General features: G+C 40.0%; 1 protein-coding gene across 3 annotated transcripts in view; it reads right to left on the reverse strand.

Annotated features, from left to right (window-relative positions):
• atp11a (ATPase phospholipid transporting 11A) overlaps positions 1–19436 on the reverse strand; it is a 54515-nt gene that overhangs the window by 2893 nt on the left and 32186 nt on the right. For all 3 annotated transcript variants that reach the window (XM_046057381.1, XM_046057364.1, XM_046057372.1), the window contains 25 exons: positions 19246–19353; positions 18342–18470; positions 17834–17937; positions 17690–17737; positions 17059–17123; positions 16663–16744; positions 15659–15809; positions 15366–15563; positions 15116–15229; positions 14683–14742; positions 14427–14593; positions 14175–14246; positions 13103–13176; positions 12889–12992; positions 11814–11995; positions 11208–11459; positions 10787–10964; positions 10557–10659; positions 9934–10079; positions 9562–9621; positions 9269–9396; positions 7121–7256; positions 3358–3423; positions 3116–3219; positions 2798–2963 (listed from right to left, as the gene is read on the reverse strand). In XM_046057381.1, the coding sequence (XP_045913337.1) occupies positions 2798–2963; positions 3116–3219; positions 3358–3423; positions 7121–7256; positions 9269–9396; positions 9562–9621; positions 9934–10079; positions 10557–10659; positions 10787–10964; positions 11208–11459; positions 11814–11995; positions 12889–12992; positions 13103–13176; positions 14175–14246; positions 14427–14593; positions 14683–14742; positions 15116–15229; positions 15366–15563; positions 15659–15809; positions 16663–16744; positions 17059–17123; positions 17690–17737; positions 17834–17937; positions 18342–18470; positions 19246–19353 (2997 nt within the window). The remainder of the gene's footprint in view (positions 1–2797; positions 2964–3115; positions 3220–3357; positions 3424–7120; positions 7257–9268; positions 9397–9561; positions 9622–9933; positions 10080–10556; positions 10660–10786; positions 10965–11207; positions 11460–11813; positions 11996–12888; positions 12993–13102; positions 13177–14174; positions 14247–14426; positions 14594–14682; positions 14743–15115; positions 15230–15365; positions 15564–15658; positions 15810–16662; positions 16745–17058; positions 17124–17689; positions 17738–17833; positions 17938–18341; positions 18471–19245; positions 19354–19436) is intronic.

Here is a 19436-nt window from a genome sequence, read left to right on the forward strand (position 1 = left end):
GCACTGACTCCAGCTGCAGTCCACTCTTTGTGAATCTCCCCCACATTTTTGAATGGGTTTTGTTTCACAATCCTCTCCAGGGTGCGGTTATCCCTATTGCTTGTACACTTTTTTCTACCACATCTTTTCCTTCCCTTCGCCTCTCTATTAATGTGTTTGGACACAGAGCTCTGTGAACACCCTGCCTCTTTAGTAAAGACCTTTTATGTCTTGCCCTCCTTGTACAAGGTGTCAATGGTCGTCTTTTGGACAGCTGTCAAGTCAGCAGTCTTCCCCATGATTGTGTAGCCTACAGAACTAGACTGAGAGACCATTTAAAGGCCTTTGCAGGTGTTTTGAGTTAATTAGCTGATTCTAGTGTGGCACCAGCTGTCTTCAATATTGAACCTTTTCACAATATTCTAATTTTCTGAGATACAGATTTGGGGGTTTTCATTAGTTGTCAGTTATAATCATCAAAATTAAAAGGAATGAACACTTGAAATATGTCAGTCTGTGTGGAATGAATGTATACATTATACAAGTTTCACTTTTTGAATGGAATTACTGAAATAAATCAACTTTTTGATGATATTCTAATTATATGACCAGCACCTGTACATAAAGAATATGTAAATTTATACATACTGTAATGCCATAAAAATAACCAAACCATGCAAGTGGAAACATGACAAACATGCGTGACTGTTCAGTCCCACTGTGAGTCCTCTACTGAAATGTGTCACTAGAGGGCGCCAGAGCTCCATGTAAAGAATCACCTGACAGGATGCAAGTGTTTCATACAATACCTGGAGTTTTTGGATCTTCAAACTTTTAAGAAAACGCAACCCATGTTAGTCAAAAGTCAAATCTGTGAAACCACACACCACAGCAAAGTAAACCCCATCACTGCAGAACGTTATCACCCACTATTACCCTGTCCAACCACACGCACAAACGGTGGCAGGGTGTGTGTTTTACCATGCAGAAGCCCTCTAGGTTTCTGTGTCAGCTACTCCATCTAGTAAGGAGTCAGAACTCTGGTTGGCCAGGGCCCTTTTATTATCCCTCAAATGCTGTGGACACGCAAACACACACACACACACACACACACATACATTCAGAGACAACCACATTAAGGGTCTACAACATACACATAAAGACACGCAGTATGTAACATCAGTGTACAAAATTGATTTCTAAAACAAAAAGTCATGAAGACCACACATCACACTTCACATATGCTGTATTTACATTCAGGCAGAGAACACAATTTAATTTGTTTTTTACTCTGCATGTGCACGCGACCCTGTACACAGGATAAGCGGTTGACGATGGATGGATGGAAGCATGGACTCTGCCTGTGTAAATCCAAAAGTAGCAGCACTGGCATGCAATTAGACTGTTCACCTCATGCACAACTGTGGTACGCAGAAAGTAACAGGGTACAAAAAAGGGAAATACAAAGAAAGAGGGATTCTACACAAGTTAAGAGACAGAAGGAAAGGCAGAGGGTCACCTCTAGGAGGGCTGGGTTAGAAACTGATTCTGCTGGAAGTTTGAGACAGCATAAAGATGGTGGAGGGCTCGGAAGCAAGGCACCGACGCTTAGTCTGCCAGAGGGAGGGATAAGGGAGGAGAAGGAGGAGGAGGAAGAAGAAGAAGAAGAAGAAGGGAGGAACCAGGAGGTCAGAGGAAAGAGTTAAAGATCTGAAGATTAGTCAGATGTTTCAAAATGCCACATGGTCAATTTCTGGGATTACAATAAAAATCTAAAGGCCACGTTAACAGATATGAGAAGATAAAATCTGTCTCTGAGGATCAGAAATCTCTCTCCACCACCCCCGATATAAGGGAAAGGAGCAGTTTAGGACATGTAGGAAGAAATATAGAAGGTTGTTCAAGTCATTAGGAAGTAAAAGTTCAAACCTCACTTCAAACAGTTTGAAACCAAACACATTTAACAGGCCTACACATAACTGGAGACATTTACTTTCTTCACTGATTTTCTCAGTGCAACCAGCCAAGAAGCTGGTCCATTTTGTTGATTCCTGATCAAATTAAGCTGTAACACCACATGCTGACCCTTTTTCTATTTTTCCTTTGGCCACCTTATAAAGACCTCCTAAACTGTTATGGCAAAGCCAGATCAGTGCACATCTTTAAAAAACATCAGGTGTATTTTCTGAGTTTCTCTTGACTTTTATTTTGTGGGATATCCACCTAATTCCCTTTTCTTTTTTTATATTTGTTGTCCTCTCTATTATCATTCTAGCCAGGGTAAAAACAGCAACAGTCTGCTTTGTGTGGTAATAACAAACTCTTACAAACATGACAAAACAGCTCTTCACCACCACAAATTACAGAACCTGTGTTACATGTTCAAAATGTATAGTTTTTACACAGGGTTTATGCAACTTTATGCAACAATTAATTATGCCATTACTAACAAAACATATGCTTCATGGCAGAACTCCCAGACTCTGTAGAGGAGTGAAATAAAACATAAAATAACTATTTTATGCTATTTGCTAATTGATAGTTTTTTGGGGTTTTTTAATAAAGGAGCACAGCACACGACACAGAGGGTCTTACTGACTTACATCCAACAGAGCAGGGATGTAGCCGAAGCCAGCAAACATCTGCTGACCCACAGTCATCAGTTAGTGACACAGTATTATCTGTTACTCAACAAATATTGATGTCTTTATCTCAAAGTAAAAGTAGTTTGGGAGGTGAATCTGCAAAAATGATCTACATAACAAAAGAATACAACACTTGAGTTCAAAATGAACAGTATGTATGTGTATGCACCTACCTGTATGCGTTCAGTAGTTGTGGGCCACAGCGCCCTCCAGATGACCTTCTTCACCACATCTGGCAGCAGACTAGCTGCTATTAGAAGGATTATACTAAGCCAGGCCGGACCACTGGACAACATCTGCATGAACACATAGTACATCCTCTGGTAGTTGAGGAAAGGCCTGGAGGAGAGGAGAAGTGGAGAGAGAATATTTCTTTCAATAACTTTTCAGGTGTGTGGCCAACTAATTCACTGAATCTGTAACCAACACTTTAGGAAATCCACTGTAAAACATTATTTTATGTTCACATGAAAAACATTTTCAAAGATTACCAGATGATGCCGCCCCACAGCAGAGAGAAGACCACAAAGAAAATCAGTGATCCCCAGATGACAAAATGGTTGATCCAAGTCCAATAATGAGTATCAAGAACCAACTACAAGAGAGGGAAAGAGATGAGAGGCGAACACTTCGACCTGTCAAACTTAATCCTCACTGGTATCATTAAAGTGAGCTATTAACCCAGCTTCGCTCGGGTGCTTTGTGACTGGAGATACTTTATGTGCGTGGATACCTTGAATGTAACAGTGAAGACTAGCACAGTGAAGACCAGTGTCCCAAATGTCCAGTTTCCAAACATCTGCAGAGGCAAAGTGAAAAGAGATGCTGTTAGTGACACATTTCAAATGAAAATATTTCTGCACAGTACATTTCTTGTTCAGTAAAATTCACATCGCCATGCATACTGTTTACAGTGAGTTCATCCAGGCTATGTTTTTTGCAGCTCATTGTCACATCACCAGATAGAAGTGAAACAGATTCTAAGCAACTGTCAGACTGAATATTTATTTGTGTGTATTAAAAATCATGTTTATTAAATGCTTAAATGCCGTCTCTACACCTGGCATGAACATGCATCACAGGTGACATGACTATAATCAGGTACAAGTAAAGGTCATTTGAGGCCTGGTGCTAATATGGTACCCAGAGATAAACTTAAGTGCACGCATTCAGTAAGGAATCAATCAATCAAACAGATGGCGGGGTGCTCAGACAGCGACATTCAGGTGAAGAATAGACTGTCAGGTGACTGATAGATGGGAAACATGTGAGATGAGGTGTCTTTAAATTACTTAAATATTACCAGAACAAGCGATAGGCATGTCCACCTGATAGGAAAACATTTTAAATGTTCTTCAAGTCCAATTTAATGATTCATGTAAATTTGAAACATCGGCCTCTCTACTGTATTTTATACAGAGTGTCATTAGGCTGGATTTAGAGGGAAACTTCTTTAGCACCACAAAAAGAGGATGACTACTAATCTTGCAACATTACCTGCACTAAAAGCTTTGTTAATTTCTGGGAATGGCAGATTATGGCCTTTGAGAAAGAGGGATGTAAAAATCTGTTTCAGCTCTTTGTGCTGCAGGCTGTAGGGTTTATGGGAAATATGGATTTAATTATTAACAAAATTAACTCAGAATGCTGCTGACATAAGACAGCCATATTTACAGTAAATACTCCAATGTGTCATACTAACAGCTACATGGAAAATATTTAATGTCTTCAACACATTACTATATACTGGAGAGGACTGCAGTATTAATGCCTATTTTATCCTAACATAAAACCTTAATAATCCTAACATAATGACTTTAAGATGATGAGGGCCAGAGGATCAGAGGCCCTAAATGTTCTTTCAAACCAACACTTAAATGTACTCCCGGTTCAAAAGTCATAGTGGTGGTGATGAAAATTATTTGCCAAAATCAAAACCATGTAATGATTTAATGTCAAAACTCACCCTGGCTTATCTTTGCACTCTTTGGCTACTAGCATGCAAGAAGCATTATAAAATATAACATTTTTATTTTTGCTGTTTCCTTAAATGTGGTGAGTCCATGAGAATGCATTAGAGATGTCATGAATGACTGAATAAAGTAAAAACAGTACATAATGACAAGCATGAAAAGATAAAAACTAAGCTTTTCAAAGGCCACCTGAATATGTGTGGGTTGTAATGTTGGTAGTGCCATATGATGACAGTAATGAATTATAACAGACCTCTGACTGTGTGTGTCAGTCTTAATATTATAAGCTATCCCAAGTCACAAGACAAAGCCAACGGGCCCCAAAATGTTTAGTTTTCTATTATTAAAGTAGAATTACAGATATTATCGCTACAGCGTGGTGCTTCCAATACCTAGGGCAGCTATTGTAGTACTATTGTAGTACTCCGTGTCAGTGTCATATTAACATTATAGTTAACATTAAGTGGGCACATTTCAGTGTTTTGGGTATTTAACCAGCATGAGTGTCAACACAATCACTTGGAACAACTTTTACAATACGAAAATTCTAATCCTAGGACAGTGGATTGTTCTGGTGTTTCTCTAATGCAGCTCTTCACATACGCAACTGCACTTAATTCACCTTTTTCTTTCTGTAAAAGCTTCAAATTTGCGTCCTGTTCACTACTTTGCATCTCATTTTAATTTCTTTACAAACAAGCCTATAAATAGTCCTGACGATTAGGAGTGTAACCGCAAATGTGACAATGCTCTTCTGCTCTAAAAGTAGCACCATCATCTGAAGGAGAATTAGATTAGAAAGATGGCTACATGTCTCAAATGTCATGTAATGGAAGTGCAACTACTTTTCTATATTCATTTATTCCCCAGTTTGTAACATTATCCCCCCCCCCCCACACACACACACAAAATGTGTACTTAAGGTGTTCGATTACTACGTTAACACCTGGGCACATGAGCATGGTTCACACTATGGGTCACTACACAGAGGCCTACAGTTGATGTCTCTACAGCAAGCACTAAGGGCAGGATATGAGATGAACGGTGAACGGTGAACGGATGATGGGTCGAAACAGGACGAACAGGAAATTGGAAACTGAAACTAGGGAGAGATGACAGAGAGACAGGGACAGGCTTACCATCTGTGTGTTGGTTGTCATTAGCTGGGAGGAGGAAAGAGAAGCAACAAGAAAAAGCAACACAAAGGTAAGAGGAGAAGAAGAAGAAGAAGAGGAGGAGAGGGCCAGAAGAAGAAAATCATAATAAAATGAACAACAGTTTTGTGGCTGGAGAAGAATAAAAATTAAATACAAAAAACTGAAATCAAGCAACTCATCGCAGTCCAAAAGCTTTCTGGGAGAGTTAACGCCGCTTGAAAATGAAAGGAAACAAACAGAGAAAAACAAAGGAAGATTGTGGAAAACCCGGAATGCTGTCGCGTCTTGGATGTGAAGGGGAGAACGTCTATCAGCTTTTAAAGTATGTAGTACAGTTGGAATGTTTTACTGAAGGACACAAGTTAGAACAGCAGCCTTGACTCTTTTTCAGCCTGAGAGACAACTTAAAAATGTGGTTTCTTTTTGTAAAAGAGGGGCAGGAAATGTACCACACATTTTATCATGATATGCTGCACATTTGCTGTACTACTAACTAACCATTTGCAGCTTGCTACATAATAATGTGCTACAGTGATTATCATTCTGAAAAAGGTATGATTTAATTTTTAACTTTACAGTAGCTGATAAGTCAGTCTCAAACTGTCTTGGCCTGAAGAGATATGTTTGTAGATGGAAACAGTAATTCATTGTTAATTTAATTAACCAACCTACAAGTGAGACCACCTTCAGTTTTGAGTTGCAATGAAAATAGAAAGCTAAAATCCAAAATTTAATCTCTCAGATGCTTCATATAAAGAAATCCACTTTCATAGCAACTCTAAGTCTAAAGGCTACACTTAACGCACATGAAACCTAAGTAGTAAAAAAAAAAAGATGGGAAGAAGATGTGATTTTACACCACAAAGAACAATAACCTTGATTTATCTTCATTAATAAATGTAAAACATCCCAAAAAGACTGAAAAAGACAAATGACCAGCAGCAAATAATAGAGAACTGCTTTGTGTAGAGAACTGCATCATGACAGGCACGGGCCTGTAGAGAATCTGCAAATTGACAAATTATAATAGGAAATCAAAAACAAAATGTGTTCTTTTGAAGCGTGTAGCCTACAGTTTAATATAAATAATATAAATTTAAATTTAATATACATTTAAATTTTCAACATCCATGGGTTTCTTTTACAAACTATTCAAACTATTATTATTTGAGCTATTTAAAAAATGGAGGTGCAGCCAATTTGGAAAACTACAAAATTGGAAAAATAGTGAACACGTCGTCATTAGCCTGTGGTTATTTGATGTATCATAAGTCATGTCCAAGACAAATCTGTTTCCGATAAATTAATAAAAAAAGATTCTCCCAGACTGAATTAAAGGGTGCTGTCATAGAGAAATGGACATTACCTGTCCGTTGCTGGTGAAGGTGGTGTTGTCAAACAGGAAGTAAGCACCAAAGAACATCACGATGGCGTCATATACACCCAGGAAAGTCCAATATATGAAGATGGGCCACCGCAGCAAAGAGTTCTTAGCAATATCTCTGTGACGACAAACAGTTCACAGTTAAATGACTCATGCTTGACCACCTCTCATATGAGTCATTACACATTTATTGATCAAAACTACATTACCTGCTTGTGGGAGGACCTTAACCAGAAAAGCTTGATACAATAATTTGTGAATACATCACTGATATAGGCACCTTATAAACACTAAAATACAAAATGACCTGAGACCATTCATGCACCTTCAGAAGTCTTAACTGTTTGTAACAAAGGACGATAATTTCTCTGTAATTTTTGAATGTGATATGATGGGAAAAGGACAGGGGAAAAATGTTTCGTCTAATCATGTGAAACCTCATGTTTTCAATTTGAGCTTTGACCAAACTGAACCCAGTCAAACCAAGTTAAAGTGGGAGGTTTCTGCCCTTAGAGGCCTAGGCCGGTATTTATCAAGCTTCTCAAAGTGTCATTTCAGTCTTAAGTGCTGAGAATTCATGAAATTTACTCCTACTTTTAAACTTAAGAATAAAAGCAAGTTATCAAATTTCTCAAAGCTGAGAATCACTCTTACTCTCCCAGTTATTTAAGACTGCTCGAGAGGTCTCCCCAAATGGTTAGGAGTTGCCAGTAGGGCTTGTGATGGTGCTGTGGAGACAGAGACATGTGGAGAGGAGAGGAAGAATTCTGACGACGCGCAGTTAATAAGACGTGGTTGGACAGCGCAGGCATAAACTTTGTCAGCGAGTTGGCGAGGGACATCATCTCACCACTGACTTTACACAGTAATGCGTTTTCAGTTAAATTGAAGGTGGTGATGACGCTTTGTTTATTTACCACAGGACAAACGCGGCAATGCTGATGATTTTGGCCTGTCACAACCATCAATAAGCCGAATAATTATGGAAACAATTTTAGCACTTACAGCTCCACACACTGTCACGTATTTCATCGACTTCCAAACAACACCCCGTAATCTGACAGAAGCAAACACAGTTCATTCAAATAGCCGGCAATACAGGAGCACCAGGCGCATTTGATGGCGCTCATATAAAGATAAACTTTTTTTTAATCTTTCATTTATTAATGTGTTGGCCTATATCATAATGTATTATCTTGAAAATTCTTTATTGTTAAATGTGTGTTGAATATAAACTCCTCTTAGGAATTTCACCAATCAATGCGAATTTATCTAAGAATATTCTTAAATAAGGAAATCTCTTCAGTGATTGGTCCTTGGTGACATCGTCATCCAAAACCTGTTTGCGGCACAGCAAAGTGTCGTAAATCAGCACTAAGACTGACACTTAAGATTTAGTCTTACACTTCACTCAAATTATGACTGTGATGGTTATAACTAACTTTTAAGCACAGCTTTGAACCAAGAAATTTTTTACTCTTAAGTCAGTTCTTAGCAGTGTTCTTGAATGAATAATTCTGAGAAGCTTGATAAATACAGGCCCAGATCTCAATGTACTGAGCAAACGTCTCTGTGCAAGGATATAAAATCAACAGAAACTGTTTATGCCTGTAGTTTATTATAGTCAAATTGAGTTAGTATACTCTTTTGCTTTTAAAAATATTTCAACCCAATAATCCAATAGACGGTGTTCTGACTGATCATGTCTTAAATGTATAAATTAACCTGAATATTCATTTGTTTCCTTCACTTATAAGACTGAAGTGAACTCTGAAGTACACTTCAGCATAATACAGGCCATTATATTCTATTATGTGCAGGAGACGACTGAATCATTGTGGCTGATGTGACATGACCTCCAAAGAGTCTTATTCAATCGAGTATCACTTTCTTTCATGATGATCTAAATCTGATCTGGACCCTTTTCCAGGAGGTTAAACACTAAGTTGGACAGTTGGTAACTCTTAATTTCCACGACCAGAATTAAATATTCTAACACATTCTGTACATTTTAAATGTAACTCTAATCTGTCTAACTTTTGTACAGGAAATCTGTGTAATAAGACAAGAGCTGCAGGTAACATACACTGCAGATGAAGTATTTCTACCTTGCTAGATATCAATACTAACCTATAGAGAGACGGGTCCTTCTTTAGGATGTCCATGTTAATGTGCTGCTCGATTAGACTGTAGAGCAGAATGGGCAGCGAGGTGAAGCTGATGTTGTACAGAGTCAAGTAGGCTGTATCATACAGAGGCTGGGGAGAAGGGTAGAGATCATTTAGGCTATTTTTTTCCTTATGATTGTTTGTTTATTGTGTGTGTGTGTGTGTGTGTGTGTGTGTGTGTGTGTGTGTGTGTGTGTGTGTGTGTGTGTGTGTGTGTGTGTGTGTGTGTGTGTGTGTGTGTGTGTGTGTGTGTACCTGTTGTGAGAAGCCACAGAAGAATTGGTAGAGGAACTGGGGGAAGATGAAACAGACATTCTGGATGGAAAAAAATAAATAAATAAGACAAGAAATTTAATGCTAATTCTGAAGGTTGCTGAGATTAAAAAAAACTACAAGTATCATAGGAGTGATAGAATTGAACATAGTTTAATTTCCCCATTTGTTTCATTCAAGATAAAAAAGAAATCTAGAAACTAAATAAATATTTAGTAACAAAAGTGTAACTAAGCTACTGCCTCCAAACCCACAATAAAAACTACATAAAACACAATTTAAATAAAGTTAAAAACAAACAAAATCCCTACTCTCTTAAACAAACACCGTACATGATATGGGCAGACAGACTACCTTGTAGAAGAAGTATTGAACGAGTTCAGAGATGCGTATATAGTAATAGTGTCCATGGACGAGCAGTATCTTCTTGAGGTGTTTGAACTTTGGGATGGCGTAGTCACTGTTCCTCACTGCCTGACGACCCTCCTTACCCATGATACCTGGAGAGGCAGATAAAGGTTTGTCATTGAAAATACATGATTACACATATATAGTTTTACGGCAGAGTAAAGTTAAAGGGCTGACTTTTAGCTTTAAGAGTGTTACTGTAGGACTACAGGCTGCATCATCCCCCAATTTTGACAATACAGTAAAACAATGACCCTGAACATTCAGTTAAGGTAATCAAGCTTTTTAAATGCCAAGCAAAAGATTTTCTTGACTGGCCTTGTCTGTTATATGACCTAGGTCAAATGGATCGTGTGTTTCGTGCTGAGTAACAGACTGAAGGGAACCACATATGATCCCTTTTTTTTTGGTGTATGTAAAAATGCCCATGTGTATAAAAAGGGCTGCCATTCTTTCGCTGTACATCTGATATGGAGGTAAATAAAGGCTGAATAAGTTGTGGAAGGTGTTAATGAGGCAATTTTAAAGGGATGTAGCATGTTCGCTTTGTAGCACAGAATGCCACTAACCGATGCCAACATGGGCCTCTAGGATCATGCTAACATCATTAGCTCCATCCCCAATGGCCAGCGTGATCGGGTTCTCCTTGGACGCTTTGATCAGCTTCACAATCTACAAATACAAGAAAGTGACATTATACAGCAATTATGGGACAACCATCAACGAATGCTTCGCCACTACTCATTGTGATCGGCGTCCGCCTCAAAAGAATTCACGTGCTGTCTGTTGCACTTTGTACCTGTGCTTTCTGCAGGGGTGCCATTCGACAGCAGAGCACGGCGCTGCAGTTGCGGCAGATTTCTAGGAAGATTTCTTTGTAGTTCCCTGAGTTTGAGTCCTCCTGGGAGGGCCTCATCACCGCAGAGAGGGTGGCTCCATCGATGATCAGACCATAGTCAGTACAGTCATCTGATAAACTGTACAAACAGAAGTAACGGTACTCAATGAAACACAAAGGAGAAACGGGATTTAATTTAGCTACATATACACCCTTTTGTTGTCTTTTTGCAAAAGACATTTAGCTTGTCTGTGTAGCATAATTTCCACTGTAAACATACGTATGTGGCTTATTAAATTTGAACTGAAATCTCAAAAAGGTTTCTACAAGGTTGGCAAGCTGGTAGTCTGAAACTGTATCACAAAAACACACACACACACACCCAGAGAAGGTGTCCCTGGTCATGCCTCCGTGCTGCCTCAGGACCGTCCTGCTCAGGTCAAACAGGACGTCATGTAGGCTCTGCTCCTCGGTGCGTTTGGTGGTCAGCTCCAGGATCTGGGTGTTGCGGCGAAAAAGCTTGCTGGCATAGCAGGTTGCAGCCGCTGTCTCCATCTTATCGCCGGTCAGCACCCACACCTTCATCCCTGCCTTGTGGAGGGACTCAATGGTGTCTGCTGCTTTTTCCTGGAGCCTGTCGTGAAGGAAAGTAGGACAAGATTTTTTGGTGGTCTGTAAATATTTCTTAGGGGTAGGAGAAAATACCCAGAGCCACACAGTATAACGTCATCATTTACACTCCCCCATCCTCTTTCTGCACAGGATGAGTTGACTTGCAATGCCCTCTGGGTTAACAATACCTTTTAAATCTGTAAAGCAAATTGCTTTAGTATTGAGTATACCATTTCAGCGTTGAAGTAATCCTCTTGCCCTCACTCAGTATGGCTCACTGAGTGGGTGGGGCAGTACTTGTCATGGCAGCAGCAAGCACAAAATCTTTCTATGTAAAGGATTAGCAGCAAACGTTTCCTTAAAATAGATACCCTACCTGTCCTCCACAGCAGTGGCTCCCAGCAGTATCAGATCTTTCTCAATGAGGTCATAGGCCTCAACAAGTCGTTTGTCGCGGTCCTGTAGTGCTAACTTGGCCCCGCTCAGCAGGTGACAAATCTCCTGGTACTGTTCGGGACTCAGAGGCCGATAGGCAACACAAAGTGTCCTCAGACCCTCCTGTAGGAGAGGAGAGATTCAGACTAGGTTAGGCTGGTATATCAAGAAAAATGATCGACAGAACTTTTTCCAATTAGCGTCTTTTTACATGTTTCACCTAAACGGCAAAAAAACATATTTTTTAGACTCGGGGCTTTGCATGTGAGTGTGTGGGTAGAAACTGTACTTTCTATTTCAACCTCACAAGTGCAACACCCATCACAGATGCTCCTGTTTGCACTGAAAGCCACGGCCACGACCAGCGAGGTTTCACTGACCTGGTTTCTACCACAGATTCAGTTCACTTTTTATGGGTGAAGTGACAAAAACTTCACCATATTTAGTTCTGCATTTTGGAAGTTATTATGTGATGAAGGATTGCAGTTCACTGCTTATTATGTGCATTTCCCCTCAACCTGCTTACTTGACTTAACTTAGTTATGTCCTACATTTCCTCTGAGAATTTTGGACCATCAGATTGGGTGTATAAAAAGAACATACATATATATATATATATATATATATATATATATATATATCTCTCTCTCTCTCTCTCTTTCACAAATTTCACAAATTTTGATTTGATAAAGTGTAACTTGTGTCTGTGTAACTTAATCCCACAGATTGCAGCATACATGTAAATCACCATTAATGTCTAACAGCTGATGGGAGAAAAAAAACAGTGTTTTTCGGTTTATTAGAAGCCACACTGGACCTTCTGTGGAAATATACAGACCAACTGTTTTAAGAAAGTGGGCCATGTTTCACAAATTGACTTCCTGTGGTAACCATGGAAACCGTTGTGGTCATGTTCTCCAACTGTGAAAACTACCAAAGTCACACAACTTTAACTCTATAAAGGTGAATCATGGGAATAACAGAGTAAGACAAAAATCGTTTGAGTGTGCTCTCACCACTGCGTTGTGCTCCACCCGAGCTTTGACCTGCTCCACCTTGCCTGATACAACCCTGGGGAAGATGGAGGAGTCTGCACCTTTACAGAACAGATAGAGCTCACCTGCTCATGCACACACAGAGGCAAAAAGTGGAGGGGAAAGTGTGTAAGAGAGAAGCCATACACATAAACCCAAACACATACGTGTATATTAACAGTCTGAAGGGTTTTACCAGTGCTGGCCCTGACAATGACGCTCATCCTCCGTCTGACTGAGTCAAATGTCAAAACCTCCAGCAGCTCAAACCTGAATAAAAAAAATACACAGAAACAACAGTGATTTATCCTCTAGTTCCACTTAAATTAGAAATGTCCCCATCATTTTCGTCCTTTAATAATCTGATCCAGAACCTATAAGTTGGAATCAAAAATTTATCTGACGCATTGAAATAACAGCCTTCTTTATTTGGTCGTTTCATTTTGGACGAAGAAGAAGTTACTCACAGAATTTACATTAATTAGTGACAGATACAAATCTGCTAGCTGAGTGTTTAGTACATTGTGCTCTTTGCTATTAAGGGAGGAGTTACTGTTGGAGTTTAGCATAAATCACCGTAATCTGGTGCGCATGTCCCCTAAGGGATTTAAGGGGACATGGGCACATTAATTTTTACTTCAATTTAGAGCCGGCTGACATTAAGGTGAGCAGCGCCGCAACAGTTGCAGGCCAAGATGACAAAACACAGTAGAGTACATCAAAGAAAGGAACGGATTTTGATCGGCTTAATTTGGATACCGATCCATTAAAAGATGCCCCCGATAGGATCGTCTCGGAACATCTCTAATTAAAATCTTACTAAAACCTTCACAAATCCTACTTAATGAACCCAAAACGTACAGTAGTTGGTCGTCAGTTTTAAAGCATGAAAATGCGGAAAATTCAGAGATACAAAGTTTCCAGCCATCAACAATCATCTCTGTAAATCACTGTTCTATATTTATACATAGCTGGAAGGCAGCTGGTTTCAGCAGTTACTAGGCTACTCCCATCTGCTGCAGCAGTGACATAATATTACAGAAATGCACATGCAGATCAACTCTAATCACTGCTCTAATGTTGCTCTTAATTATGGAAACTATTTTTGAGAAATGACAATTTTTGAGATGAGTGGTGTGTTAAATACTTGACAATAATAAGCACTACATCTGCTAAAAATAACTTCTAAAATAAATGAAAAGCTGATTGGAAGATTGCTGCAGAGGGTTTTAGAGAGAAACAACATGATTTAAAAGGGACACATTCACCTCTCAATCTCATCCTCTCTATTCAGGATCTCCATGTGACTGTCCTTGAGTCTCAGATAGGTGAAACCGAGCCTGCGGCACAGAGAAAAGCACCGTTATTAGAAATGGAATGAATAAACTGAGTGTATGTATGTGAGTGAAAAACAAGAGAGAAACTAAATGTTTCTAAATGCTCTGTGTGTGGCTTTATTCGCAATTCAGCAGTCCGATTGTCACTGGCATTGTGTTTGTGAGTGTGTGTGAGAGCTCCACCTCTTCATGCCCTCCACCAGCGCCACCTCGTCCGGAGATGAGGAGATGTAGAAGGAAGTGGACTTGCCCTGGTGTATACCATGCTTGATCCCATCCACTGTCTCCTCCTCCTTCACCTGCACCGTGTGGCATAAACACAGTGCCCGGAAAAACAGCTCCTCATGCTCCTGCGTTGGACGGCCAACACAGTGTTAGTCTAACACAACACAACACAACACAACACAACACAACACACACACAATGAAGCTATGCTCACCTTGGCCTCAGGACCCGGTGATGTGTCGATCATGTCCATACTGGCTGCACCAGGCATCAGCTAGCAAAAACACAAGTTAAGTAAATTTCAAATATAATGATATTAACAATAACAGGAGATCTTAAATATAGTACAGTCACATTTAACACTAGGGAGTGAACTTAGTAAGAATATATGAATAAAAACAGAGCTAAAAATGTACATTGCGTATGCTGGGTGTGACACAAAACGACAAATAGAAAATAGTGAATCAAAGATGAATGGGAATAATGATCATGAAACATATTTCTAATACAAAAACAAATTATAATATATAGAAAACTCAGTCCGTCAGAAGGTTTCAATAATCTTTCAAAAATCTGTTCCAAGCTTAAGGTTATAAATAAAGACATGTGAGCAAACAGATAATCACAAACATCCATCTGGTTGTTACCTGTCCGTTACAGATAGCATGAGGAACATAAACGTGTCCGTCCACACAGCACTCTATGAACTCCATGTTGTTCTCTGTTAGAGTCCCTGTCTTGTCTGTAAACACATACTCCACCTGGAAAGAGAGCAGAAGAGGTGTTCTGTATGTGAGTGCGTTTGTGACGTTAATTCACATCCAATTTCTTGAATACATCTCCGTACAGTACAGCAGTGTTTGGTTTTATGTGGTAAAGTAAAGCGTTCTTTGCTACCTGTCCCAGCTCCTCGTTCAGGTCTGACGTGTTGACCACAGCTCGCTCTCCCAGCTCCTCGTCAAACATCTCGTCGTCCCACATGATGAAATAGGAGCCCAGGAACTTCTGCATCTCCACGGTAACGTACATGGAGACAGGAATGATGTAGTTGAAAAGAACCATGAAGGCCAGGAAGTCTGTGAACGCCCTGATCAACTGAGGAAGAGGAGGAAAAGAGTGAGAAGGTAAAGAGGGGATGAAGGAATCTTTTTTTCCCCCCAAATGGAAGTAAATATAGTTAACAGACTCACGATGTGTCTCTGTCTCTCTGCTTCTGTCCTCTGGTTGTACCAGGGCTCGTCTCTGTTGGGGTCGGCCTGCCACACATATTTCAGCACCGTGTTGACAAAGGCCTTGCTGATGAGAATGCACAGGTAGACCACCAGGTAGGCATTCATTGACCTGCAGGGGGGAGACAACGAGAAACGTTTTACTACAATGCAGACAAAACACAGATAGTGTGGAAATAGCTGTGTATGAAAAAGATCAATGTGTGAAAATATATTAATTAAATGAAGTAGGTAAGAAGATTGAAGATTCTATTGATACTTGTGTACTGATACACACTGTACAGTGTAGCAGTACGTCTATACAAATATTTGTGGACTGATACACACTGTATATTCAAACTGCAGCGATCAAGATGGAAGCCTTACATCCTTTGAACACCGTGACAAAGTGTAGCAGTACGTCTATACGGACTGTGCTTTGTGGACTGAGGCAGTAAAAACGCATACAGATGCTCATGAACCCAAATGCAAGGACCAAGCAATCCAAACACAACTATGGAGGTTTCCTGACAAGCATTTGCCACATAAACAAAAACTATCTCTGATCGACAGATAGAAACCAGGAATAGCTGAGACGAGGCATTCACTCCCAGCCAAGTTCATTTTGGCAAAAGGAAGACAAATACAATTCAAACGAGTTAATCAGGCACACACTGTTACCAAGTGTAAATGTAATCCACCTCCAGCCAGTCATATCTACAAGCCATCTGGATACAAGATGCATGTCAACGCCAGATGGGAAGAAAGTGATCCAGTCAGTGCAGTGAGCCAGAGAGACACAAGGACTCTCAGCCAGTGAAGAAGTGAATAGATGGATGAATTAAAAAAATGTTAATGATTATCTAAGCCAGCAATAATTGAGAAAAAGGATGCTGCCAAAGACTGTAAAGCATGCAAGTGCAATAAATGCTAACAGGTTCTCCTCTAGAAACTGTTTATATGAATAAAAAAGAGAGCGGACTTACTTTTCCACTGCAGATCGTTTCTGAGACTTGGACTGGTAGTTGAGAGCCATCTTGGTTTCCATGCCAGTGTAGATGGCAACGGCTAACGGGAGGCAGAGGTGAATGTGAGAGTTCATTCTCAACCGGAAGTTTGACAAAATAAAACCTTAACTCATCACCTAGCTTTGTCCAGAGCTTTCAATCGCTTCTACCAGTCTTCTCAAGTGGATGGAGTTTGCATAGTTGTCATATGAAACCTTTTACACCATATCTGACCATGTGACTGAAGATCCATACTCCGATCACTCGATGACTACTGAGCAAAATCCATCCGCTGAGAGGGACAGTGAGAAACAGTTGAAAGTTCAAGAAAAAGCTAGCATATTATTATTATTATAGTTTTTCAGGTGATATTACCATAGACGTGCTCAGTGTTCTTGAGTGTGGCTCCTCGGAGCAGCAGGTTCTCTGATCCTAACGGCCTGCAAACAGACAACAGCTCAGTTTTACGACTATTTCATCACTTTTAGACTACGTTCAGACTGCAGGCCTTTTCCCAGATCCAATTTTTTTTGTTTTACAGTTCACATTATTGCTTAAATGTGGCCCATATCAGACTCCAGTGTGAACTGTCCACGGCCTGAAAGTGACCCGCATGCACAGAAGAATAACACGACGTCACACACAGCACGCTGTTTGCAGGCTACATAAGTAAACAAGGAGCAACAGAGATTAGCTCGTGGGAGACTGTTACTGTACTGAACAACCAAAATTACAATCCTATTTTACTACCATCACAAACAAAACAACTACAACACTCTTGTCAAAATAAAACTAACAGAAATACTCAACCATAGAAAAGAATAACTCAGCTTAACTAGTTCAGAGTGAGAAGACTATGACTAAATATGATGGAAACCGATTGGTGGACTGATGCAGAGTTTAAAGCAGTTATTTGGAAAATTCTGATTTAATTGATCAGAGTATTTCACTGATCAATATTGAGGAGAAAATTATCCTATTCCTGTGATATGTTAGGACTTATTACCTGGCCACTGGCTCATTGTTCATGTAGAAGTTGATACGGCCCACAAATCTGTGTAACAGGAAATAAGACAACATGTTTTAGACATTTAGTTGGCAACACAGTGTTTTCCAGATGTGTGTATCTGTGTGTGTGAGTTGTACTGACTTGTACAGGTCCGGCTGTGGTTGTTCACACTCTATGGTAGCGTGGATAGAGTCCACCTCCTTCTCTGTGTTGTAAGCTTTGGTGTCCTGAACTGCATAGTATGTCTAGGAGGGAGGACAGAAGAAACATTGAGAGGAAGGAGAGAATGGATGGGTAAATAAAAAGAGAGGAAGAGGGAAGGAGGTAGCAATTACAGGACATGATTACCAAAGGTGCTAAATGCAAGGAAGGGAGGAGGATTAGAAGAGACAATATTAAGGAAAGGTGGTGTGATGGTGATGACTGAGGGAGGGAGGCTTAAATACAATATAGTGTGACACTATGATTTTCAGCTGTAAAATGTTACACTCTGTTCCGTCTAATTATATGTACCATAAACAATTAAGACCTTTGCGATGAGAAGTGGCAGCCTTAACATGAATGATGTAAATAAAAAGATAAAACTGTCAGGTTGTGTAATGTTAACTAACTGTCCTGTACACACACACACACACACACACACACACACCTTGTGGCTGCTCTCTCCATCCAGACTGGCTGTAGTAACATAGCAGGTCCCATCATCTCGAGATGTGGAAAGAAGGATAAGGTCGCAGGGAAAAGTCTCATTTTCTTTCATGAAGACGACATCTCCAACCTGAGACAGAGAAAAGGCATCCTTTTATTAACAAAATGCACTGGGTCCTTAGTAAGGCTCATGCAGACAGACAATCAATTTCTTCTTTATGTTACCTTTTTAATTTTAATGTGTATTTTATGTTTGTACAGATTTAATGACAGTAAACATAAACACGGGTCAATTTGGTGACTCAAGCAAACACTTTTACACACCAAGGCAACAGGGTGAAATGTGTCTCTAGCCTTTGTTTGCTCTGGTTACACACAAACTGGTTAGATTTGACACATTAAGGAGGGTGAATAAGGCAAAAGCTGAAATGAAATGTAGCACATCTAATGACTTTCGAACGGGGTCTGACTGAAAAACAAACTCCCTGATGTACTGTCTTGCATGGCATGCCACTTATCCGGCTGGTATTGCTAATGCACTTTCAACAAACTAACCTTCTGCTTTACCACCTGTAAACAGTTCAGTCGCAAACATTTGACTGTCGATCCTGTAACAGATCCTCTGCATCTATTATTCATCTGTTATGTTAGCTGCGATTTCAGTCTCTGTATCTCTTACATAACTGTAACAGCTAAATTACTTCCACATATAGGGCACACACACACACACACACGCCACACACACACACACACACACAGCTTAGTAGCAGGAAAATCCCTCGGGATGAGCCAATATAACAAATGCACCAAAGCTGTGTTCAAGTTATATGGGGTGAGAGTGGTTTATCTGGTGACACACACACACACACACACACACACACACACACACACACACACACACACACCCTGAGCTTGCGACTTTGTTTGCAGACCACTTTCCCGTGCTGCACAATGTGGACAGGACACTGGTTGACGGAGTTGTCTGCTTTGTGTCTCAGCCAGTCCTCGTAACCCTGACAAAGAGAAACAGATAGACAGGATGTGAAAGTGACCTTACGAAGTGTGTCTTAATTTTGTTGGTGGTGTAGTGTTTGAT

Source organism: Micropterus dolomieu, linkage group LG01 (assembly GCF_021292245.1).
Source record: "Micropterus dolomieu isolate WLL.071019.BEF.003 ecotype Adirondacks linkage group LG01, ASM2129224v1, whole genome shotgun sequence".
NCBI classification, from domain to species: domain Eukaryota; kingdom Metazoa; phylum Chordata; class Actinopteri; order Centrarchiformes; family Centrarchidae; genus Micropterus; species Micropterus dolomieu.